This window comes from Staurois parvus, unplaced genomic scaffold (genome assembly GCF_062004578.1).
Source record: "Staurois parvus isolate SC_StPar_1 unplaced genomic scaffold, SC_StPar_1.0 ptg000195l, whole genome shotgun sequence".
Taxonomy (NCBI): Eukaryota; Metazoa; Chordata; class Amphibia; order Anura; family Ranidae; genus Staurois; species Staurois parvus.
Window position 1 is genome coordinate 11,788,984 of NW_028317991.1, and position 26,431 is coordinate 11,815,414.

A 26,431-nucleotide genomic window follows, 5' to 3' on the forward strand; every position below is an offset into this window, starting at 1 on the left:
TGGCACTGGGTCATTGGTGTTTATTGATGATGCGACAGAAGACAGAAGCAGCCGGATTAATTCTGCAATGTTTAGAGATATACTGTCAGCCCAGATTCAGACAAATGCAGCAAAGTTGATTAGACGGCGCTTCATGGTACAGATGGACAATGATCCAAAACACACTGCAAAAGCAAGCCAAGAGCTTTTGAAGGAAAAGAAGTGGAATATTCTGCAATGGCCAAGTCAAATCACCTGACCTCAACCCAATTGAGCATGCATTTCACTTGCTGAAGGCAAAACTAAAAGCCGAAAGACCCACAAACAGAGAACAACTGAAGACAGCTGCAGTCAGAGCATCAGAAAGGAGGAAACCCAGTCTTTGGTAATGTTCATGGGTTACAGACTTCAGGCAGTCATTGCCAGTAAAGGATTCTCAACAAAATATTCAAAATGAATATTTTATTTATGATTATATTCAATTGTCCAATTACATTTGGTCCCTTGAAAAATGGGGAATGGCTACTCTTAAGAGCTGTAATTCCTAAACCCTTCCTCCAATTTGGATGTACATACCCTCAAATTAAACCTGAGAGTGTGCACTTTCAGCCCATATCCATTATATAACTATAGCTTGGTTTGGTCAATACCTGAAAAAATCTAAAAGTAGAGGAACCACAGCGCAGTTTTCAAATCCTAGGACTGTTGCATTGGGCTGTGTGGATGGTGAAACTCAGTCATCCACAGAGGTAAGTACAGCAGGGACCGGAGGGGGTGGGGAGGTGTAGGGGGTTAGTTCACCTTTTCACTTTTTCTGAAAAGGTGAACAATCTCTTAACAGACCAAAGGGGAGCAAATAAGAGACGTTTATTGTTACAGTTCCCATACACTGTGTAAAGATAATGTAAACCCAACATTTCATATTCCTGATATGTGCCTGCTTTACAATGTACTTGTATGAAAATGTATCCTGTTCTCGTTTTATTTCTTCCTTTGTGTGAAATCCCTGATATTCATGCCAGTTCCTCTGCTTTCCTATTAAAAACTGACCACACTATGCATGAGAGTACAGCATGGTCAGTTTTCTAGCTGTGCTGGGAACACAGCCTGCTCTTCTCCAATAATCAGATTTTTCCTGACATAATCCCCACCCCTACCCTTACCCCTGTACATCCATTCACTGGGAAGACCAGTGTGATGCTGTTTCCCCTCCTCCAGCTCTTATGAAGCTGAGAACAGAGGGTATGTGATCCCTTGTAAAAATATGGAAAGATGTGTATATTATGTTTTTTAATACCTATATATAAATGTTTTGCCTTTCGTTTATATTTTAAACTGAATGGGTTGTTTTACAAGGCTAGGGTTCACATATACTTTCATTTTAGTAGCGGACAGCTAAAAAAAGGAATTCACGGTGCTCTAAATCTTTTGTTACTTTTGTTTTTTATTTTTTGTCTGTCATTGACAGTTTTACACTTTGTACATTGACACTGCCATTGTTCATGATCGGACTTCATAAACTATTAGAAACACATGCAAGATTTTCACAATGAAATGAAATGCAGAGTTTATTCTGTCTTTATAAATAAGCCCAAGTGTTTATCTCAGCTGCATTGACGTCACCTAAACTGTGAACGCAAAGTACAAATGTTACAATAGCTGCACTAGCTCTCTGTAGAATTAATATAACACCCCCCTACGTAGCTGACACGAGCATGCAAATCTCTGTAGAAAATTGTCTCGTCGTATCATTCACCAACACACCCAGCATCCTCTGTAATGGGCTTTTATTGTGGCTAAACACCATTTATTATGCATGCACTTCACAAAGGATTTAATGCCCTGACTTGCAGCACAAGATTTTGTATGAGCATTGGATTGCTATTTTAAATATTGCATGATTCTTAAATGGGTATGAAGAAGAAGTAAAAGGTAAAGTGCATCTGTCTTTTATATCAATGGAAATAGCCACATTTCATAGTTCATCACTGCAGACTGTCTATGGGTGACACACTGGGGTTTATTTACTAAAGCTGGAGAGTCCAAAATCAGACTCCCTTCTGCATAGAAACCAATCAGCTTCCAGGTTTCATTGCCAAAGCTTTATTGAACAAGCTGAGGTTAGAAGCTGATTGGTTTCTATGCAGAAGGGAGTCTGATTTTGGACTCTCCAGCTTTAGTAAATAAACCCCACTGTCTCATTGTGCAGCATTTGTCAAAAAAAAAGGCGACCTGACCCTTTAAATGGTAGTTAAAGTGCATTTTGAATAATTACACTTTATTTCATATATACATTTATCTAAAACAAATTTGACACATTAAGTGCTATCTGTATTTTTTGGTCATTGTCGTTCATATAGAGATGTGTAAATGCTCCTTCTAGAGGTCATCTGTATATCAGGGAATGTGGTCGGCATCACTTACTTAATGACTGTTGGGGTTACTATAGTTAGTTCAGATAAGCTCAGGTAGTCCATTGTTTTCAATCAGGTCTGCCCTGACCAATAGACTTGCACTGAAAGAGTAGTGAAGCACTGTACAGCATTATTAAACAGGAACAGGGCCTGCATGTGTAATGAGCAACCATGGCCACCCCCATCCATATACAGTGTATATATACACATGCAAAACTATACAGCAAAACGAGGTTTCTAACATGAATACTCATTGATAACATTTACATTTGGCTAAATATACCTGAGAAATGCCATCATTTTCTTTTAAAGGGTCCATAGAAATGGGATGATTTACACTGGATTCAGCCAAAAATCATTTTTTCCTATGCAGAACACCACACTTTGTGGAATTGACAGTTGGCTGGGCCGTACTGTTTGGCCTTTGTGGTGGCGATGCTTAGGTGTTGCTCTGCTCCTTTGACACTTTAGTGCCATTTACCTGTATGCAAGCCCTCAGGTCTTATTTTTATCTGTCCCCTCTCCTATAAAATAATCCCTGTGCAACCTGCTGGGAGTTTTGCGGCCCCTTCACTAAGGGCCCATTCACACTATGACATTGTAGTAATGCATGCTTTACCACAGTACACTTGGTACATGACTTGGACTTGGTCTGATGCTGAATGGCACCCCAAGGCAAACTTCTGATAGATGTGTGGCACTGCAGTGCTCATTAGTGCGTTCTGCAAAGTACGGCCCTTGGAAGATGCATTGGATTGCCATGCAGAATGCACAGCAATGCGTTGCACCACCACATTTAATGTGCATTGGGATAAGGTGTGTAGTAACACGTGTGTTTACAATGGTGTCGTAGTGTGAACGGGCCCTGTGTGTGTCCTGCCCTAGCTGTTTCTTTGGAACTATGGAAAGGCCATCCACTATTAGGATGAATAATAGACATTCTTTCCAACATAATAGAGATTTTTGGCTAAGGAAGAAGGGCCCAACAGCTCCCAGCAGGCCACAACCGAAATATTTCCATAGGGCATAGACCGGTGGTTGGATTTGGATACAGGGACATATAAAGGGACAACTGTAGTACATCTGTCCTATAAAAAGCTTACTCGGGCAAAACAAACATGGATTTTATTGGTGTTAAAACATTTTTTATTTTCCCAGTCATGGGGGTTGAATTACTAAAACTGGAGAGTGCAAAATCTGGTGCAGTTCTGCGTAGAAACCAGTCAGCTTCCAGTTTTAATTGTCAAAGCTTAATTGAGCAAGCTGAAGTTAGAAGCTGATTGGCTGCCATGTACAGCTGCACCAGATTTTGCACTCTCCAGTTTGAGTAATTCATAAGAGACCACCAACTAATGTCTCTTGCCAGCTTCAGATGCCAGCTACTCTTGACCAATTAGATCAGATTTAAATGGTTGGGTGCATGGGGGATGGCTCTGACCCCTGTCATGGGCCTCCAAACACTGGGATTTCAGAATACTGAATTCCACAGAGGGATATGTGTTTCCTCACTGGATTGCAGTAACCTTTATTTAAAAGGCAGCAAGGGTCACCTCAGTTCCTCACTTTGATATTATTGTCGGCAATTGTTGACCTAAAACACGGGCCCTTGATGCTCTTTTGCTCCCAGTGCCAGCTTGAACATAGCCTCAAACATTCTTGCCCATTCTGATCTGCAATTGGTGCACCGGATAGTGAATAGGGAGCACTGGAATCCTGAGGACTCCTTATGCTTCATATTGTTACTGTCATCTGATATTAGAAATAATGAAAACAAAGAGAATCTGAATATTGGGCTGGCAGCTTCTTTACACTGCAAGGCTTCCATGATCACCTTGGTTTGTGGTAGGAATGAGTAATCTAGAACTGAAGCGCCACACCATAATATTCAAGCACAAATACAAGTTTATTCCAATGGCAAATTGTTTGCAAAACCAACACGTTTCATGAGTTGTCCCTCCGTTCATCAGGGCTTGGAAAACCTATAGCAATGGAACAACGTATGTGGACTTAATAATCAATCTTTAGTTCCATTATGTTAAGATGATTTTGCACAGCAATCCACCAGTAGCTGGTTCTAGCAACCCTAAACTAGCTGATTACTATGCAAACTCATTTTACTATAATGCTGCTTTAGATTCATTATTGAGTCCACATACATTGTTTAATTTTTTAATGATTTCCAAGCCCTGATGAAAGAAGTACAACCCCTGAAATGTGTTGGCTTTGCAAATAATGTGTCATTGGAACAAGCTTGTATTTGGACTTTGAATAATATGGTGTGGCGCTTTAGTTCTATACAACTCAATTTGCAGTGATGGCTTTGCAGAGAATCCAGACTGGTTTGTCTGAGGCTTCTATAAGCTGCATATGATTTTAATGGATTATATTAGAACATTAACTGATGGTGGGTCAAGACACTGAATCCATTACAGACACTTTCAGTGTGTATCAAATGTTTTAGCAACTGAGACCACCTTATTTATCAGCTGTATATTATCTGTAATAAATACCTTCCTTTAGCCTATGTTCATATCAGTGTGTATATCATTGGCTGAAGCTGAACCCTTTGTTGTAGCATCATGCAAGGCCTCTAAGCAGTCTGTTTATGACAGAGTCTGGAGGATCATGGGATATGAAGCCTGCAGCGGATTCCTGTGGTCTTGAAGGCTCTTGAACAATTAGTTTTGTGCTGTCAGCAATGGCTGTATGTTAAAATAATATGAATGTACATCACCCACTGTGCTACACTAATGTGTTTTCAACCTGCTGCCTGTAACTTAACCTTTAATAAAGCCAACTCTACCTTATTAGAAGTCTCTGGCTTTCATTGACCGTTTTCTGATACAGCACATAAACACCAATAGGCTTATTCAAAATCTAGTGCAAAGAAAAGCAATCAATAGCAGCCAATCAGAATTTCTGTTACTGAGATCAGCCCAATACATGATGGAATATTGATGGCTGCTGTGGGTAGTCCACTTTATGTACACCTTCTAGTAGGCTGAATCTTTGAGGCCCCTTTCAAACTGCAGGTCCGCTCAAGTCCACCTGTCAGTTTTTCCGGCACACCAGATAGGACAGTCCATTTACCCTATGGACTAAAGGGGTATAAACAGACTTGAGTCCCTTTACATCTGCACATCTCCAATCTGATCCCGTTCTCTAAAAATAAAGAGAAGGGTGTCTGTCTCCCTTAGTCTAGGTGGCTCGGATTGTGGTGTCTGTTTATTCCCGGCTGTCCATACAGCATAAACTGTCATCTGCCCGCTATGTTCCGATCACCAGGGGATCAGTGGACAAATCCCCTGCTGAACAAAATGGAGTCCACCCCATGTAAAAGGGGGCTAAGGTATAAGAAAAATACCCCTATTTCACTTTCTGTGTCCTATTTTTCCATTCAATAATGGAGTATGCTTTTAAGTGTTTTTTTTCAATTATTTTATGATTTTCCCAACTACTGCGGTTTTCATTTTGGACTAAGTAAAGGGAAGCTCCAACTTATAACATTGTTTTGAAACAAAACTTAGTGCTGGAACTACCACACAATACCAAATGTTCAGTAATGGCTTATACACGCAGGGTTTTTGTAGCTGTAGGCCCTACGCAAATTGAAAAAGCTGTATGCCCACCATACAATACCAAACGTTCAGTAATGGCTTATACACGCAGGGTTTTTGTAGCTGTAGGCCCTACGCAAATTGAAAAAGCTGTATGCCCACCATGTCCTTTTTGTCATTTCTTCAAATGCTTTATTGCTACATGAATATAGAGTGGGGGAAATAATTATTTAATCCCCTGGAGATTTTGTAAGTTTGCCCACTTACAAAGAAATGAAGGGTCTCTAATTTTTATCAGAGGTGTATTTTAAATGATAGAGACAAAATATCAACCAAAATCCAGAAAAAATACATGATACAAATGTCATGAATTGAGTTGCCATTTATTGAGTAAAATTAATATTTGATCCCCTACCAACCAAGAATAATTCTGGCTCCCACAGACTGGCTATGTGCTCATGTGGTACACAGATTAGTCAATTTAAGAAGGTGCTCCTAGCGATAACTCATTATGTGTATAAAAGACACCTGTCCACATAATCTCCTTCCTCCAAACCTAACCACTATGAGCAAGACCAAAGAGCTGTCAATGGACATCAGGGACAAGATTGTAGATCTTCACAAGGCTGGAATGGGCTACAAGACCATCAGCAAGAAGCTTGGTGAGAGGGAGATAACTGTTGGAGCAAATATTCACAAATGCAAGAAATACAAAATAACCATCAATCGCCCTTGGTCTGGAGCTCCATGCAAGATTTCACCTCATGGGGTAAGGATGATCATGAGAAAAGTGAGGGATCAGCACAGAACTACATGGGAGGAGCTTGTGAATGATCTCAAGGCAGTTGGGACCACAGTCGCCAAACAAACCATTGGTAACACAATACACCGCCTTGGATTGAAATCCCGCAAGGTCCCTCTCATCAAGAAGGCATATGTACAGGCCGTCTGACAATGAACATCTTAATGATTCAGAGAAGGATTGGGAGAAAGTGCTGTGGTCAGATGAGACCAAAATTGAGCTATTTGGCATTAACTCAACTCGCCGTGTTTTGAGGAAGAAAAATGCTGACTATGACCCTAAGAACACCATCCCTACAGTCAAGCACAGAGCTAGAAACATTATGCTTTGGGGCCGTTTCTCTGCTAAAGGTACAGGCCGACTTTGCCGCATTGAGGGGCCAATGGACGAGGCTATGTTTTGAAAAATACATAAGAATTTAGAGACCTGTAAAGTAGAGTGGATGGAAATCCCTCCTGAGATCTGTGGAAACCTGGTAACCAACTACAAGAAACGTCTTACCTCTGTGCTTGCCAACAAGGGTTTCTCCACCAAGTACTAAGTCATGTTTTGCTTGGGGATCAAATACTTATTTTACTCACTGAACAGCAACTTAATTTATAATATTTGTAAGATGTGCTTTTTTCTGGATTTTTGGTTAATATTCTGTCTCTATCATTTAAAATACACCTATGATAAAAGTTATAGACCCTTAATTTCTTTGTAAAAGTGGGCAAACTTACAAAATATGCAGGGGTTCAACTAATTATTTTCCCCACTGTAACAATATCAAGTCAAAGCATGAAAAAAGAAAAGGTGAACTAACTTCAACTGTCTTGGCTTCACTTCTGGACCCCGCTGCACATAGCAGTTGTGATGCCCATGTTGCTCTTGTAGTAGTCCATATGACATACACTGGAATACACAGCTCCAGGATGAGTGTCCTTCATAATCATGAAAAAACTCATAATAGGCATTCCCTTAGACATGCATGCTTCTCCCTGCTGTAGATTTTAGCTGTGCAGTCTGCTGATCAGTTCCTTGAGCATGCCTGTATAAAGGGATGCCAGGTATATGCTCTTTCATATAATGCTCAGGAACAAAATGACTGATGGCAGAGCAAGCCAATAGATATGAGAGGTGGAAAACAACAGTATGGATCATGATGAATTAAGTTGTTCAGATAGGAAAAGAAGGTAGGCCCAAGCTGCAACAGCTTCAAAATGGTTATATTGTGGGGATGCAATTTTGAGGAATTGAAGGTAATCAGTTGCAAAAAAGGAGAGGACTTGCTACAAACGTGGGAGAAAAAGGTAAGGTTGGAATTCAGCTTTGATATGAATTTTCAGTACTGGATGGACTTATTTAAACTGTGCTATGTAGGAAAACACCTATTATCTACATCCCTATAATAGGAATAAACAAGTGGGTTTCAACTCAAAGTATAACATCAAAAAAAAAACAAAAGGGAATGACTGACAGTACGGTATACCCACAATGTTAAACTGTTTATATTTTATTTGGGATTTGATGCATGGTCAAATGGAAGGTCCCTCAGCCCCCCACTATGGCGGAGTAGAAAGCTGCTATTAATGTGGTTCTCCCACCCTATAAAATGACCTATACTAATCTCAGCTGTTCGAGAAAATTTGACAAAATCTGGTCCAGTGGGAGAGATGCCGTAGTGTTTGATGACAACCATTCCTAGCCCATCACTGGTCTTTTGGGGCCATAGCTCAGAATGGATTTAGTTCCTAGTCTAGACAATTACTGGATATTACTGGTGTTGTTTTTCTCTTTCTTCCACATTCCCCTCCCCCACTTTTTTTTTTCTTTCACCTTAGTACCTCATTGTTTTTGGATGCTACTACAGTTGCCTTTTGTGAATAGGACATATGCGGATATCTCACTGTATATCCTATTTGTTGATTCCGCAGTGCCTTTTTTATGTTTGTTCAGTGTATTCTGTTACGCTGGACCTGTGCGATGTGTAATATATAAATAAATATTCTTACTGGCAAAAAAAGGAGGTAAGGCTCCTATCACAAAATCAATGTCCCCTGATGTAAATCCAATGTCAGTCACATTGTTGAATAACGTAGATCCACATCATTCACCCACTGCCCAGTGATATTCACCCACCACTACTCCCATCACTAATAACAGATCCCTGGCTGGCTGCTGTATGTCACTAAACCAGCCAGCAGTGCATTATCCGCTTCCAAAGCTGCATTCTTCACCCCAAAGCCTGCATTCTCCACCCCCATACCTGCATTTTCCACCCCCACACCTGCAGTCTTCGCCCTCAGACCTGCATTCCCCGCCTCCAGACCTGCATTCTTCACCCTCAGACCTGCATTCTTCACCCTCACACCTGCATTCTTCACCCTCAGACCTGCATTTCCCACCCCCAGACTTATGTGTGAGGAGAGGTGCAATATTATGTGTATGTTGGGGGGTGGGGGTGTGCTATTATGTGTGAAGAGGGGGCAGGGTAGGGTAGTATTATGTGTGAAGAGGGGGCAGGGTAGGGTAGTATTATGTGTGAGGAGGGGGCGGGGTAGGGTAGTATTATGTGTGAGGAGGGGGCGGGGTAGGGTAGTATTACGTGTGAGGAGGGGGTGGGGTAGGGTAGTATTATGTGTGAGGTGGGGGCGGGGTAGGGTAGTATTACGTGAGAGGAGGGGGCGGGGTAGGGTAGTATTATGTGTGAGGAGGGGGCGGGGTAGGGTAGTATTACGTGTGAGGAGGGGGCGGGGTAGGGTAGTATTATGTGTGAGGTGGGGGCGGGGTAGGGTAGTATTACATGTGAGGAGGGGGCGGGGTAGGGTAGTATTACGTGTGAGGAGGGGGCGGGGTAGGGTAGTATTACGTGTGAGGAGGGGGCGGGGTAGGGTAGTATAATGTGTGAGGAGGGGGCGGGGTAGGGTAGTATTATGTGTGAGGAGGGGGCAGGGTAGTATTATGTGTGAGGAGGGGGCAGGGTAGGGTAGTATAATGTGTGAGGAGGGGGCAGGGTAGGGTAGTATAATGTGTGAGGAGGGGGCGGGGTAGGGTAGTATTATGTGTGAGGAGGGGGCAGGGTAGTATTATGTGTGAGGAGGGGGCAGGGTAGGGTAGTATAATGTGTGAGGAGGGGGCAGGGTAGGGTAGTATTATGTGTGAGGAGGGGGCAGGGTAGGGTAGTATTATGTGTGAGGAGGGGGCGGGGTAGGGTAGTATTATGTGTGAGGAGGGGGCGGGGTAAGGTAGTATTATGTGTGAGGAGGGGGTGGGGTAGGGTAGTACTATGTGTGAGGAGGGGGTGGGGGATTGTAGTATGTGTGAGGAGGGGGTGGGGGATTGTAGTATGTGTGAGGAGGGGTGCAATATTGTGTGCATGTTGGGGGGGACGGGGGTGTTCTGTGATGTGTGAGGAGGGGGCAGGGTACCAAGGTATTCATTGTCTATACAGTTGCTGATTGCTGACTATGTAATGAAGTTCTTCTTTGCGGTAAGCTCAGACAGTGTCGGCTCTCTGATCTGTCTGCAGAAAAGTGTATGTAATGGAAACGCTTTTAACCACTTGCCCTCCAGAGGATTTACCCCCCTTAATGACCAGGCCTCTTTTTGCTACTCGGCGCTACACTAATTCAACTGATAATTGCGCGGTCATGCAATGCTGCACCCAAACGAAATTTACGTCCTTTTTTCACACAAATAGAGCTTTCTTTCGGTGTAATTTGATCACCTGTGCGCTTTTTATTTTTCACGCTATAAACAAAAAAAGGCCAAAAATCCCAATAAGTGTATATTGATTGCTTTGTGTGGAAGTTATAGCGTCTACAAACTATGGTATAGATAGTGCAATTTACGCCATTTTTCTGCTATACAGCACTGCGCTAGTTTAACGGACAATTGCGCAGTCATGCACTATGGTACATAAATGAAATTTACATCCTTTTTTCCCCCACAAATTGAGCTTTCTTTCGGTGGTATTTGATTGCCTGTGCGGTTTTTATTTTTTGCGCTATAAAAAAAAAAGGCTGACAATTTTTAGGAAAAAAAAACTATATTTTGGACTTTTTGCTATAAAACATGTCCAGTAAAAAAAAAATGCAAAAATCAAATTTAGTCATAAATTTCTCCCAAAATGCATTCTGCGACATGTCTTTGCTAAAAAAAAACCCAATACGTGTAAATTAATTGGTTTACGTGAAAGTTATAGCGTTTACAAATGGCGGGAAAGATACTGGGATTTTTAGGGGTTTTTTTATACTAATAATGGCGGCGATCAGCGAATTATGGCGGCGATCAGGGACTTATGGCAGCGACCAGCGACTTATGGCGGGACTGCGGCGGACATTCTGACATTGGGGGGTACTGACTTGGGGTCATTGACATCCCCAAAAACACTAATACAGTGATCAGTGCAAAAAAAAAAAACTGACACTGTACTAATGGCAATGGGGAGGAAGGGGTTAACTTTATTTAGCAGGGAAGGGTTATAGGAGTGAGGGGAGTGTTTAACTAGGGGGCGGGGGGTGTACTGGGCGGGACAAGGCTGATCGAGAAAGAGAAACTGTTCTTTCTCGATCAGCTCATCCTCGAGCTGACAGGGAAGTGACAGACAGCACAGCTACTGCAGCTATGCTCTCTGTCACTGTTTGCCACCGATCGCCGGGACATAGCCGCTAAGGAGCGGCTGTGACCCGGCGACTGACATCTGCGGCGGTGATCCGCGGGACAAATAGGGCGGCGGCGCACCTCGCGCGCGCCCCCTATTTGTTTACAAAACACACGTTTTAAAACGTGGTTTTGCCTGCGAGTGCCGCCCTGCCGCCGTATATGTACAGTGGCTGGGCAGCATGCAGTTAACTGACAATTGCACAGTCATGCAACATTGTACATAAAATTGATGTCCTTTTTTTCCCACAAATGGAGCTTTCTTTTGGTGGTATTTGATTGCCTCTGCGTTTTTCATTTTTGTGCTATAAACAAAAAAAGACTGACAATTTTGAAAACAAAAACAATATTTTCGACTTTTTGCTATAAAACATATCCAATAAAAAAAATTTAAAAAATAAAATTTCTTCATAAATTTAGGGCAAAATGTATTCTGCTACATGTTTTTGCTAAAGACATGTAAATGAATTGATTTACGTGAAAGTTATAGCGTCTACAAATGGTGGTATATATACTGGAATTTTTTTTTATATACTAGTAATGGTGGCAATCAGCGACTTATAGCGGGACTGCGGTGGGCATTCTGACACTGAGTGGGACTAATTCATGGCCACTGACATCCCCAGTGACACCAATGCAGCGATCAGTACTAATAAAAAGCACTGACACTGTACTAATGGCACTGGGAAGGAAGGGGTTAACTTTAGGGCTATCAAAGGGTTAACTGTGTGCTGTACTAGGGAGGCATGCTGTTTTGTCACTTTCTGCTGTGCAAAGAAATACAAAGCAGCATGTCCCACGCTGGCGCTCCAGGGCCCTAACTAGCTCCTAGTGCCCCATAGCAAGCAGCTTGTTATGGGGACACCCAAGAGCAGGCTCGCACCTGAGCCACTGCTTTGCATGTCCATCCAAACACATGTCCATTGATAGTAGCGGGAGCCAATGACTACCATGGTTGTCTCAGCAAATGAGATCAGATCAGTACAAGATGAAAAATTGATGGCTTCTGTAGGTACTCCACTTTGTATCCACCTGCCAGCGGGCTGAATCTTTTCTGAACACTAAGGTATATACAGTTGTGTTCAAAATAATAGCAGTGTGTTGAAAAAAGTGAATAAAGCTCAAAATCCTTCTAATAGCTTTTATTTCCGTCCACACAAATGCATTGGGAACACGACACATTCTATTCCAAATCAAAACATGAAGACAAATATATCAAATTTGTGTTGTTCCTCTAAAAAAATTGAAGAAAAGTGAATATTAGACTGTTCAAAAAAATAGCAGTGTTTGTATTCTTCTTTACAAATTCAAACATTCACTATATAGACTGGAAAATGTTTGAAGATTTTGCTTTCCTTTGAATCACTTAATGAATATTTAGTTGTATAAGCACTGTTTCTGAGAACTGCTGTACATCTGTGTTGCATGGAGTCACCCAACTTCTGGCCCCTGTGAACAGGTATTCCAGCCCAGGATGATTGGACTACATTCCACAGTTCTCTATTTCTTGGTTTTGCCTCAGAAACTGCATTTTTGATGTCACCCCACAAGATTTCTATTGGATTAACCCCTTCCCGCCGATGCCTCCCGGCCCTTTAAGAGATTCAGACGCCGGGAGGCGGGGTGGTTGGGGCGTGGTTTAGGAATCATGTGACCGCCGTGATGACGCGTCACGGCGGTCACATGATCGGGAAAGGTCCCGTTCGAAAGAGCGGACCGGGACCTTTCCGTGAGTACCACACATGTGTGCTGGGAGCGCGCAGGGCGCGCGCTCTCAGCACATATGCATTTAGTTACATGGACGCAAATGTGCGGCCGCTCGGCGTCTAGGCCCAGACGCCGGGAGGCCGCACATTTGTGTGCGGCCGGCGCAAAGGGGTTAAGATCCGGGGATTGGGCTGGCCACTCCATAACGTCAATCTTGTTGGTCTGGAACCAAGATGTTGCACGTTTACTGGTGTGTTTGGGGTCGTTGTCTTGTTGGAACACCCATTTCAAGGGCATTTCCTCTTCAGCATAAGGCAGCATGACCTCTTCAAGTATTCTGATGTATTCAAACTGATCCATGATCCCTGGTATGCGATAAATAGGCCCAACACCGTAGTATGAGAAACATCCCCATATCATGATGCTTGCACCACCATGCTTCACTGTCTTCACAGTGTACTGTGGCTTGAATTCAGTGTTTGGGGATCGTCTGACAAACTGTCTCCGGCCACTAGACCCAAAAAGAACAATCTTACTTTCATCAGTCCACAAAATGTTGCGTCATTTCTCTTTAGGCCAGTCAATGTGCTCTTTGGCAAATTGTAACCTCTTCAGCACATGTCTTTTTTTCAACAGTGGGACTTTGCGGGGGCTTCTTGCAGATAGCTTGGCTTCACATAGGCGTCTTCTAATTGTAACAGTACTCACAGGGAACTTTACACCTTCTTTGATCTTCCTGGAGCTGATTGTTGGCTGAGTCCTTGCCATTTTGGCTATTCGTCTATCCATTCGAATGGTAGTTTTTCGCTTTCTTCCACGTCTTTCAGGTTTTGGTTGCCATTTTAAATCATTTGCGATCATTTTAGCTGAGCAGCCTATCATTTTCTGCACTTCTTTATATGTTTTCCCCTCTCCAATCAACTTTTTAATCAAGGTACGCTGTTCTTCTGAACAATGTCTGGAACGACCCATTTTCCTCAGAATTTCAGAGAGAAATGCACTGTACAACATTTGCTGCCTTCCTTCCTTAAATAAGGGCAATAATTGCCACCTGTTTTTCAAAGAATGAATTAATTCACTAATGGAACTCCACACTGCTATTATTTTGAACATGCCCCTTTCAATTAGTGATTCAATTGCACAGAATCAGCAGCATGCATGTCATGACTGTTGGGTCTGTTGGATTTCTATTACTCTACTACACCTGCTAGTAAATTATTTGCCATGTAGAAATATCATTTCTACCAAAAACAGTGATTGATCAGGTTAGTGATGTCTGACTGCTATTATTTTGAACACAACTGTATATATATAAATCACCTATACACCTTCTGTGTATTATTTTTCTATTCAGTAATACACTATGCTTTTTGGTGTGTTTTTATCGTGTTGGGCTGCACTTTCAATTTTTGGATATGTAAAGGAACGTTCCAACTTAAAACCTTGTGTTTAAACAATACTTTAGTACCAGAACCACCACACAGTACCAAACTGGCAGTAATACATGCAGGGTTTTGTAGCTGTAAGTCCTACCCAAATAGAGTAAGCCACACACCCACCACGTCCTTTTTTTAATTTCTTCAAATGCTTTATTGCAACATGAATCCATTCACAATATCAAGTCAAAGCACAAAAAAGGAAAAGATGAATTAACTCTGAATAAATTGGCTTCCTCTCCAGACCCCACTGCACATAGCAGCCTTGATGCCCCATGTAGCTGGTGTAGCGGTCTGTATAATATACACCACAGTACACAGCTCTGGGGTTGAGTATCTATCATATTCATGAAAAAAACACATATTCATGGAAAAACACACCTTAAGGAGGAGCCATACATCGTGATGTCACACCGCCGAAGCCGAACGTAGGTCCAGCGGCCATTTTGGCATGTCATTGCTATCAGGAGTATCTGTTATTTTGTGCCCTTAATGAATGTTGATGCAATTTTTATACAGTACTTTGCTGGATGATCATCTATTATTAATAAATCACTATTTTATACTACTACACTATGAGGCAATTTTTATCATTGGCTCTGATCTGAGCTAAAGACCACAGAGATCCCCAGAGGAAGCGTGGCTGCAGAGGAGGCTTGTGTCCAGAGGAGGGATCCTTGTTCTAGGCTGGCTGACAGACCTACCTAAAGGGGCTCCTTACAGAGTCATATTCTGCTTAATGCACATTTTATGTGCATCTGGTGAGTGCGCATTTTATACAGTATCACACGAATTGAATTGCACAGATTTTTACCAGACGTCACAAATAATATATGAATGGAGCACTAATTTGCTGACCTGACCGCGTCAAGCCTGCACTATCTTTGAACACTTTTCTGAATGACAGACTTTTGATATTATCACGTTCCTATTTGGCGCCTGATGATGCACCACATTCACTTGGATTTATAAATTATATAATAATATTTATTGTACTGGCGACAATATTTATTGGTGACAATATTTTTCATTTTAAGTATATTCAGCGCTGCACTTTTCATTGAGTTGCTTCAGTTTGCATGTCTAAAGGGATGTCAGGTAAGTGTTCTTTCCTATAATGCTCAGGAACAAAATAAGTGATGGCAGAGATAGCCAATAGGGGTGGTCAACAACAGTATGGATCATGATGAATAAAGCTGTTTAGACAGGAAAAAAGGTGGGCCCAAGCTGCGACAGCGTCAAAACATTATATTGTGGAGATGCAATTTCATAAGACAAATCAGTTACAACAAAGCAGAGGACTTGTTACAAGTATGGGTAAAAAATGTAACCCGAAGTTCATCTTTGATATGAATTTTCAGTACTGAATGCCCTTATCATTTACAATATGACTTCCAAACTCAGAAAAGGACTGAAAATATGTCCAAAAATATTGAGAACTTTGCCTTCCGTAGATTTTGGGTGCGTGTATTGTAAACATTGGTTGTAGACTGCGTGTCATATCTGAACATACATTATTTAATTCAGTGTTTGCCACTTACAGGATTCCTGGTATCGGAAGGGAAGTGGTGAGCAGATTTTGTTAGCTCTGAGTGTAGAAGGAAGTAGAGTGGCTATACTATCACGTACGTTAAAAAACAATACAACTTGCAGCTGTGGGATTTTTGTAGACTTTTTGTATTTGAAATAAAGGATGATTTGTTGTGGCATGGAAAACCTGCAGGAAGCAGGACGCTTCGCAAAGAGTGTGTAATATGAACTAAGGCTGGCCATACCTGGGTCGAAATTCAACTGGTTTTTCGTTCAAAAATCGGACCTAAGAATAATCGGCCAATTTTCGCTATGTTAGTGGGTCAATGGCACCGGCCGATTTTCGTGGTTCCTCCCCTTTTACAGTGATCGGGCATGTTGGAAAATTCGTGAAAAACGACCGATTTTCAACTCAATGATGGTCAAATCGTACGATCATTTTTCCGAAAAGAATATGCGCATGAGCCGGAACCTGAAAGGAACAGAAGTTTCGCCTGTTATATGGGGTGAACTTTATGACTTGGTCGGCCGATTTTCAAAATCATTGATGGCACCATCGGATTACTGAGCGAACGTTTTCGATTTTCAGATGAAAAGTCGTTCAGAATTTGAACCATGTATGGCCTGCATAAGGGTTTGTGCACACCCAGGAAGCCCAGGTGCTGTGTATTCTTGTGCTCAGGTACAGTATATGCTGCTAAATTTGCATATAGCATTCAGATGTAGTCCCTGATTTTTGTTTTGCATTCAGGGAATTCATCCATATGCTCCATGCTGGTTTAGGCAAGTACCAACGTATTTCCGCACACGCAGTCATTCCTGTTAGTGGATGGCTGTATGCAGCACCTGGCTTCCTGGGTGCGCAAAAAAGGTCAGAATTTTAGGTTAGTTGTACATCCCTAGTGTGCCCATGTGAGTCCTTACTGCTCATGCCCCCCCTGCTAAATCAATGAATACATATTTGTCATTAGACTGGCTGCTGATTAGACAGCAGGAGTTCATTGTACTACTCAGTCTATGCTCTTCTTCTATTAGAAAACTGAAATTTGGCCAAACAAGGGTGCAATATTACTAGGCACTACATATCGGTTTGGTAAACATCCCGGGTATGAAAAATTTAGAAACCTGGGACAGCACAAAGTCCGACATCACAATCAGGTGCAGACTGATCTGTATCACAGTCAATATAGCACCAAGTTCACACATCACTGAGCTCAGTTGCAGAATCGTCGCTGTCATCACTTTCAGTGTCTGATGACGAATTTCGACCACGAATCATTATCGCTCAATTCTGCAAGTGGTTCTAATTTACTATCGCTGTTCTCTAGTTGGTCTATAACTACTTTTGACCTAAAGGGACGCTTTTTGGATGCCATGGACGTTCTTAAGTTTTCAAGCGGAAAGAACAGTAAAAGTGCAGGCAGGGCGCAGGACAAAGCACTCGGGACAAAACCGAGGTGAAAGGTTTGATACAGTAATGGAATACTAACAGATTACAATGTATTGTGTGTATGTCATGTTTTGTTTACTTTTTTGAATCTCCTGCCGGTTCTGCCCCCCTGCATCGCGACGCTCGCAGGGAAGGGAACCCGGAATGCTGGCATCGGCGGGAGGACATCGGGGGGATCGCACGGACAAGGTAAGTTACACTACAGTGTAATCCTGAGTATGGCTCGGGGGTTACTGCTTTTGGTACTGAAAATTAATCCCGAGCCACACTCTGGATAACCGCTATGGATATTAAAATGCACTGTGCCAAAATGTACGGTACTTTGTTGCTATGCATTTTGGCGCACTACAATGCATGACACATTAGCAAGCTGCATGGGTACTGTTAAGAATGAAAGCCACTGCAGCATACTCGCAAGAAGGACACATTTATTTTTAAATTTTATTTATTGTACCTATATTACGCAGTCAATTTATGCAACACTTTACATATATATTGCACGATACCCTCAGTCCCTAACCCTTGAGGGGTGAACAATCTAAGGTCCCTTACTTACATTCATACATACACATATTAGGGCCAATTTAGACAGGAGCCAATTCACCTACCAGCATGTCTTTGGAGTGTGGGAGGAAACCGGAGTGCATGGAGGAAACCCACACAGGCACAGGGAGAACATGCAAATTCCAGGCAGGTGGTGCCCTGGTTGGGATTCAAACCAATGACCCTAGTATGCCAGGCAGAATGCCCCTACATGATTTCACGCACTTTCCCTGGTGCACAGGCATGAATGGGGGCTGAAGTTCAATGACAAAAACACTCCTCATCTATGAGTGGCTACCAGTATGAGGGAAATATAAACTTCCCTGACTGGATGTGGACGCGGATCCATACCAATATATTGGATTTGTTATTTATAAAAGCCAGAATAAGGGCTCATTCACACTGGCGGCCTGCTGCGGTTTTACTGCCTCTGACCGCCAACTGCTACAAGGACATGCAGCCGCTGAGGGCTGTACACATGTTGCGGCTGCGATCGATCGCTTCATGGCCAAATGTAACCGAACTGTCATGCTTGGCGGACAGTACCGCTGCTGAATACGACTCGTTTGAGGGAACGAGGCTGAAGCACAACGATGTTGTAGTTTGACCTTTTGAGGGTTAAAACAGGCAGTTGAGGAGGTGACATATTGCCATCCAGACGCCTGCCAACTGCCCTCTGAAAAGCAATGCACTGTGGATTACTTTTTACAGGCTGTTGCATGTCTGAATGGGCTCTTAATATTGGTGACAAAAAAACTTTGTTTACCCATTATCTTTTCCATACATTGCAGCTTTCCAGTCCTTACGTGGTGATTGCATTCGTTCCTTTTGGCCATTTTCCTTTTTTTTTCGCCTGGTGATCCTACCAATAACACACTTTCCCTCCTAGGGTGACAACACTCACTTGACTATATTTATGGAAAAGCAGTGTTGTCATCCCTAGGACAGGAACTGCATCAGAGCTACAGAACAACACCCTCCCCCCCCCCCATTCACCATTGGGGTAGGTGTTCTGTAGTCCAGAGAGAACCAAGAACAGTGCAACAGAGGATGTAGCCAACTTATTATATTTCTGGAAGGATCAACTATTTTTTTTAGATATAAATAATTCTTTCAGTATTTGACAGGAGAAAAGAGAACAAATCAGAGCAGATTTGCAGGTATTATGCCATGCCATTGTCTACATCTGCAGAGTCTCAGGCTCCTGGTGTGACAGAGATAGCATGCTATGGTCACTGAGCTCAGACAACACCCTTTTATATCAAAACAACCCCACTGAAACAATAAACAATCCCATTCAATCCACTGCTCTATTATTATATAAGAGTGTCCTCGCTGCAGGAGCCATTTTCCTGAAGTTCAAGCTCTATCTTTTAAAAGGAAGGTGGGCACAGGAAAAATGGCCGCCGCTCCTGGAAGCAGAAGGAAACAGAGGGGAAGCGTTGGGCGGGGCGAGGCGAGCAGCAGATGGTGGGACTGCGGACGGAGAGATGCGACCAGAGCCGGAGATGTGACCAGGAGGGAGAAGAGGCAGCGCTATGATTGGGGGGCCCGGGCTTCTACTGCTCCCTCTACTGGCCGGGCTGGCATCTGCAGTGTCAGGTCAGTGTGGGTAATGCAACCTCCTGCCCTCTGATCATATAGGGGGCACTACACTGATACAGGGGGCCCATAGAGAACAGTGTACAGGGGGCCCATAGAGCACAGTGTACAGGGAGCCCATAGAGAACAGTGTACAGGGGGCCCATAGAGCACAGTGTACAGGGGGCCCATAGAGCACAGTGTACAGGGGGCCCATAGAGCACAGTGTACAGGGGGCCCATAGAGCACAGTGTACAGGGGGCCCATAGAAAACAATGTCTAAAGCAAACTATACAATCTGATTGTACAATCTCCTTTAGATCGGCCAACTGCTATGTAATACAACGGCCAGTGTCAATAGATAGAACTTGATTGGATGGTGTCCTCCTATTACATAGGTTGGCCTCTTTCACACGGGCGTTCCGTATGTCCGGTTTTCATCTGTCCGTTTACGGATGAAAAACGCACACCCATGTAATTCTGTGGACTAGCGGATGTAAACGGAGGATCATCTGTTAATGTCCGTATACGTTAACTGCTTCCCGACCGCCCTATAGCAAAAATGCTGCTACAGGGCGGCATGGGTGGGCAAAATCACCTAAATATACGTGATTTTGCATTTCCAGGGAGGGGGTGTGCATACCCTACCCACGCCGCCATTCACGGCCACGGCTGTCAATCACTGGATCCTGGACGATCATTACTCGCCGGCGCCCGGTGATTGCTGAGGATCTCCGACGGGGAGGAGAACTGTTTTGTTTAGTTACCATTCTCCTCCCTGTCAGCTCGGGCACACAGCTTTAGATGGCTGTGCACAGTACAGCCATCTAGATCAGTGTGCTTACAGTGAAGCACCAACACACGCCCCCTAGTAAAACACTCCCTGCACACAGTTAACCCTTTGATCACCCCTCATGTTAACCCCTTCCTGCCCAGTGCCATTAGTACAGTGTCAGTGCTTTTTTTTTTTTTTAGCACTGATCACTATATTGGTGTCACTGGGGATGTCAGTGACACCAAGGCAGTGCCCCCCAGTGTCAGAATGTCCGACGCAGTCTCACTATAAGTCGCTGATCGCTGCCATTACTAGTACAAAAACAAATCTCAGTATATATGCCACCATTTGTATTTTTTTTTAGCAAAGATGTAGCCGAATACATTTTGACGAAATTTGATTTTTAAAATTTTATTACTAGACATGTTTAATAGCAAAAAGTTAAAAAAAAATATTTTTTTCTTCTCAAAATTGTCGGTCTTTTTTTTTTATAGCTCAAAAAATTAAAACCGCACAGGCGATCAAATACCACTGAAAGAAAGCTCAATTCGTGGGAAAAAAAGGACGTAAGTTTCTTTTGGGCACAGCGTTACATGACCGCGCAATCGTCAGTAAAAGTAACACAGCGCCGTAATGCAGAAAATGGCCTGGTCAGGAAAGGGGGGTAAATCCTCAAAAGGGCAAGTGGTTAACATTCATTTTTTTGAATGGAAGGAAACCCTAAAAAAAGGAATGGATGAAAAAACGGATGTAAACTGATGCGTTTTTGCTTGGAAAAAATGTGTCTGAACTGATGAAAAAAATGGACCGCCCGTGTGAAAGGGGCTTATGGGTAAATTTAGCGACTTGCTGCACAGAGGCTGTATATATATGGTCTTGGTAGCAACCAGGGGCAGACCGACCATTTGGAAACTCGGGCACTGCCTGAGGGCCCTGGGTCAGTAGGGGGCCCCATGAGATGCCCCGGTACCTTTTTCATAGGCTTTTTTGAGTTTGGGCAAGGATACAGGGGCCCCATGATCCCCTATTGCCCGGGGGCCCCAAGAGTTGTCAGTGTGCCCCTGGTAGCAAGTATTCATACCTGGATTGCAGCCATGATCCTTGTTTAATTTTGTTAGCCAAAGATTGGCTTGAAAGCTGCCTGACGTCATTCCTGGGCTCTCTTGTATTGTAAGCGGTCAGGTCGACCACACATACAGAGGCGATAGAGGAACATCCGTGTGTCCCCCCCCCTGCTCCTCTGACGAATGAAGCTGGCAGCAACGAGGATTTCATCACTTCCAGTTTAGAAGCTGCCCTTCCCCAGCTACTACAGCCAGGAAAGCAGCTAATCAAGTACAATCTGAGCTTGATTAGCTACATTGGAGAGCAGGGGAGACATCAGGAGCCTAACAGACTGCTGGTGTCTCCATAAAGAGTACCTGTCTCTGCCCAAATGTATCACAAGGAGCTTGTTCATCCCTTGTTATAGCAATAGGGTTAAATAGAAAGAAAAGTAAATAAAATAAAAATAGTAAAAAAAAAAAAGTGAAACCATGCCTGCCCACTCCCCTTTGCGTGCACAAAATTCAAACACACACACATAGGTCCGGCTCACAGATGTAAACTGTGGTCGCACCCCACACATGAGGCATCGCTGCAAATGTCAGAGTTAAAGTAGAACTATAGGCACATTTTTTTCTCATTTTGGAAGGAGTAAGGGAAGGTTATAACCCGTCAAATTTTTTTTTTCGCCATCTGTGTACCATTTCTTCATTGGTCTGAAATGCAACCCGTTGCTTTAAGCACAAGTGTGCAAATATTTGTAAATTAGCGTCTTTTTTTTTTAGATGTGAGAAAAAAAACCAAATTGGTGTTACGGGTCAGTACTTTATGGGCATACGTGTGCATACCCCCTAGTACAGTAGACTGTAGGACAATGTGAGCCCTATACGGACCTTACTCCTGTCTTTTGGGCAGAGACTTTCTAACAGGAAGTTCATACATCAGTTTTGTGTACAGGGACCCTTAGACTTGGTTCACACCTCCAGGTGTGACCAAGAGCGGGTCCAGAGCTCCTCTCGACACTGGCCTCTCTTGCACATGGACAACCTGGGTGCCAGCCATCACAGTCCCTGTCAGGGATCCAGGTATGACCAGAGATGTGTGGACTGACACAGGGAAATGCAGGCTTCAAGTATGGTGTAAAAGTAATATAATTTATTTAAGGTTACACAATACACAGAACACACAGTGCAAAACCAAACCTTAAGCTAGTCTCAATATGTGCCGGTACACAAGCGTAGTCAGGCAGGCCGGGTCAGTAACTATCGGGCAGCTAGGTACAGGAGGAGCAGGCGGGGAGTAGTCAGGTCACGAGCCAGGTTCAGCAACTAACGGGCAGGTAGGTACAGGAGGAGCAGGCAGAGAGTAGTCAGGTAAAGAGCCAGGGGTCAGTGCATGAGACAGTCAGCAGGATCAGGATCAAAGCAGGGTCGGCAACAAAGGGTACTTCATAGAACAGAGGCACAGGTAACAAGATACAGGGGCTCATAAGAAACAATACCAAGGCACTGATTGCAGGTCTGGTCCTGCTTAAATAGACCTCCTGCAATCAGCCTCAGGTGATGGCTTGATTGCAGGAGTGAGACCCTGGCTGCTGAAAGCACCCTCTGGTAGGAGCTGGTACTGCAGCCCACAGAGCAAGTGAGCCACAGCACCACCAGTGTGGAGTCTATTCCTGACAGTCCCTCTTCAGTCTTCATTGCAAATAGAAAAAAAATCAGCCGCACTCCAATTAGCTCTTCTTGCAGTATTTTTACTAATCAGGGAACTGACTGCATACAGTGATGTCTCCAGCCCAAAACCCAAGCCTTTTTTGATGCGTTTCACTACTCCTGGCTTGCTCACATTGGCTCCCGCTGCTGTCAAACACAGTCAGACAACCAATGAGGAGAGAGAGGGTGCGGGGCTAAGACATGGCTCCGTGTGTGAATGGACACTCGGGGCAGTGGGTGCCCCCATAGCAAGCTGCTTGCTATGGGGGCACCCTACAAACAGGAGGAGCCAGGAGAGCCTGCAGGGGACCCGAGAAGAGGAAAATCTAGGCTGCTTTGTCTAAAACCACTGCACACAGCAGGTAAATATAACATGTTTGTTATTTTCCCAAAAGAAAAAATTAACCTTTCTTGTCACTTCGAGCATATTTTTGGAAATTGGCCAAATTATGAAATGGGAGGAAGGGGCAAAGAACATTTTGTAAATAATCCCCATAACATTCTGAATATTTTTAATTTGTTTTGCTGATTTCCGTTCTGTAGAAATTATTTGTTGGCATTTTAATTGCCTCATTAGAATCTTGCGTGTGAGTTTCAGATTTTGAACCATTGTTTAGCCGGCACACAGTTTCCACAGAGACCACAGGGTGTTAGGTCTTCCCCTATACTGACTTTTTCTATTCTACACCTATTCTGCTTTTACTTTATTAACCACATCTCCAAGGCTAGCATGTTCAGAAACAGTTAGTCATATTTTTATCATTTTCACTAAAAGCTGAACTTCGGCATCGGCAAAAACATCTACTAGGCAGGGGACACCCCCCACACTGCAAGGGTTAAATCTAAAGGTAGAGGTATAAAGTGTAATACTTGCCTTATTCCTTGTCCAACAGGCTCTGGCGCTCTCTTCTCATTGACACTCCGGGTTGTGGGCAGTCCATCACCCTTCTTGCGTGCAATGCAGGACTATTGGTCCTACATTGTACTTGATGATTGCAATTCAGAATGTAAAAGAGAAGAGGATTTGGGGGAATGGTCATGTAGTGTGGAGCAAGAATTGATGTTTACATACACGTGCATGGTCTACGCTGTGCTTTTTAACCGCCTCCCGCCCGTGCAAGGGGCAAGGCGGTTCTCTCGTCCTGGGAGGACGTCATATGACGTCCTCCCACTCTAACTGCGCATGAGCTGTTCCAGGAGCACGCAGCGCGGCGATCGGTGGTACGCTGTGTCCTTTGGAGACAGCGGATCACCGATCAACGGAAAGACCCGAAGATGTCGGCTCGGTCATGTGATCAGCTGTGTCCAATCACAGCTGATCGCATGTAAATAGGGAAATGCCAGTTATCAGCATTTCTCTCCTCACGAGCTGTCACACTGACAGCTTGAAAGGAGAGGAGAGACGGTAATCGGCATTCCGCGGAGGGGACATCTACACTGATCATCAGGGCACTGATGATCAGTGTGCCCTGATGATCAGTATAGCCCCAGCAGTGCCAGCTGTCAGTGCTCATCAGTGCCACCTGCCAGTGTTCATCAATGCCACATATCAGTGCCTACCAGTGCACATCAATGCCACATATCAGTGCCCATCTGAGCTGCCTTTCAGTGCCACCCATCAGTGCCACCTGTCAGTGCCGTCTATCAGTGCCTCCTGTCAGTGAAGCTCATATATGGCCTATCAGTGCCATATATGAGTGCTGCCTTTCAGTGCCCATCAGTGATGCCTGTCATTGCCCATCAGTGCAGCCTATCAGTGCCCATCACTGCAGCCTCATTAGCACACATCAGTGAAGGAGAAAAATCACTTATTTACAAAATTTTATAACAAAAACTAAGAAAAAACATTTTTTTTCTAAATTTGCAGTTGTTTTTGGTTTGTTTAGCAAAAATTAAAAAAACCCAGAGTTGATTAAATACCACCAAAAGAAAGCTCTATCTGTCACAAAAAAATTATAAAAATTTCATATGGGTGCAGTGTTGCATTACCGCGCAATTCTCATTCAAAGTGCAACAGCGCTGAAAGCTAAAAACTGGCCTGGGCAGAAAGGGGGTATAAGTGCCCGGTAGGTGAGTGGTTAAAAAGGCCTCCATCTTCACCTGGCCCTTCTTCCAGGTTCGCGATCTCCGGCCGTCTGATAAGCCGGGTTGGGCCATGATGATGTCACTCCCGTGCACATGTGTCCTGGGCCGTGGCACACAGCATATCCGTGCCGTTCCTTCAGAACGCATGTGCCAGGCTTTAGCAACACACCAAAAACATGAGAACCCCACCATGCTCCACCCAAAAAAACGTTGTGGAGCTTTTCTGGGGCAATGTTAGTGAGTATGGCAGACCGTTCAAGTGAATGGGCTGCCCTTTGCGTGACAAGTGAATACGCTCCAAAACAAATGCATGTGGGAATGTGAGTCTTCACTACGTGGAGATGTGAACAGGGCCTGACCGGGCACTTATACCCCCTTCCTGCCCAGGCCAGTTTTTAGCTTTCAGCTCTGTCGCACTTTGAACGAGAATTGCGCGGTATGGTGGTGTCTCCATCCACTCCCTGCTATGTACTTGTGTAAAGATGGCCATACACTATGCAATTTGATGGTACAATCGTTGTACAATTTTCTTTAGCTTTACCAGAACTATGGAATAGGAGGACGCACCTGAACAATCTATCTATTCAATCTGTATCAAACCAGACAGGCCCTTGTACTACATGTTGGGATGGTGCGGAGGAGAGGAAGGTAGTATTGCTATCAGGGAGGTGTGGCCAGAGTGGTGAACACACCCTCTTCTGTGAAGGCTTCTGGGAGATGGCCTACAGGAAGTGAATGCTGAGAGACCATCTGCGAGAAATTTTGCGATCTGAAAAACGTTTCTATTCATTATGAAAAGTGAAATTCTACCCGAAAAGGTGAACTTATCCTTTAAAACAGCCAAACACGTTGCAGGAATAAGGGTTTTGTTTTTCCTGCCAAAGGAGTTGTATTTCTGCCCATCCAGTTTTGAGATTTACACAGCCCTACCACACAACTCAGTCCTGTCTGGCAGGAGAGAAGGCCTCATTTTTCTCTGCTGTGGTTTACAAGCATGTACAGGTCTTGTCCCTCCCCCAGCCTGTGAGTGGAATCTCATTTCTCTGTCACTCTGCTCTCTCCTTCTATCAGTATACCCCTTGTTAGTACACAAGTATCTCAATATAACTGACGGCTCATTTTATTTTATTTATTTCAGGTACGTATATAGTGCCGTCAATTCATGCATCGCT

At 43.6% G+C, this 26,431-nt stretch overlaps 1 protein-coding gene across 1 annotated transcript in view; it reads left to right on the top strand.

Moving 5' to 3' along the window:
• Positions 1-19,477: 19,477 nt before the first annotated feature.
• LOC149461717 (interferon alpha/beta receptor 1-like) overlaps positions 19,478-26,431 on the top strand; it is a 60,806-nt gene continuing 53,852 nt past the window's right edge. Inside the window, exon 1 of the mRNA XM_089677968.1 lies at positions 19,478-19,664. Coding sequence (XP_089534094.1) covers positions 19,601-19,664 — 64 coding nt within the window. The 5' untranslated portion in view covers positions 19,478-19,600. The remainder of the gene's footprint in view (positions 19,665-26,431) is intronic.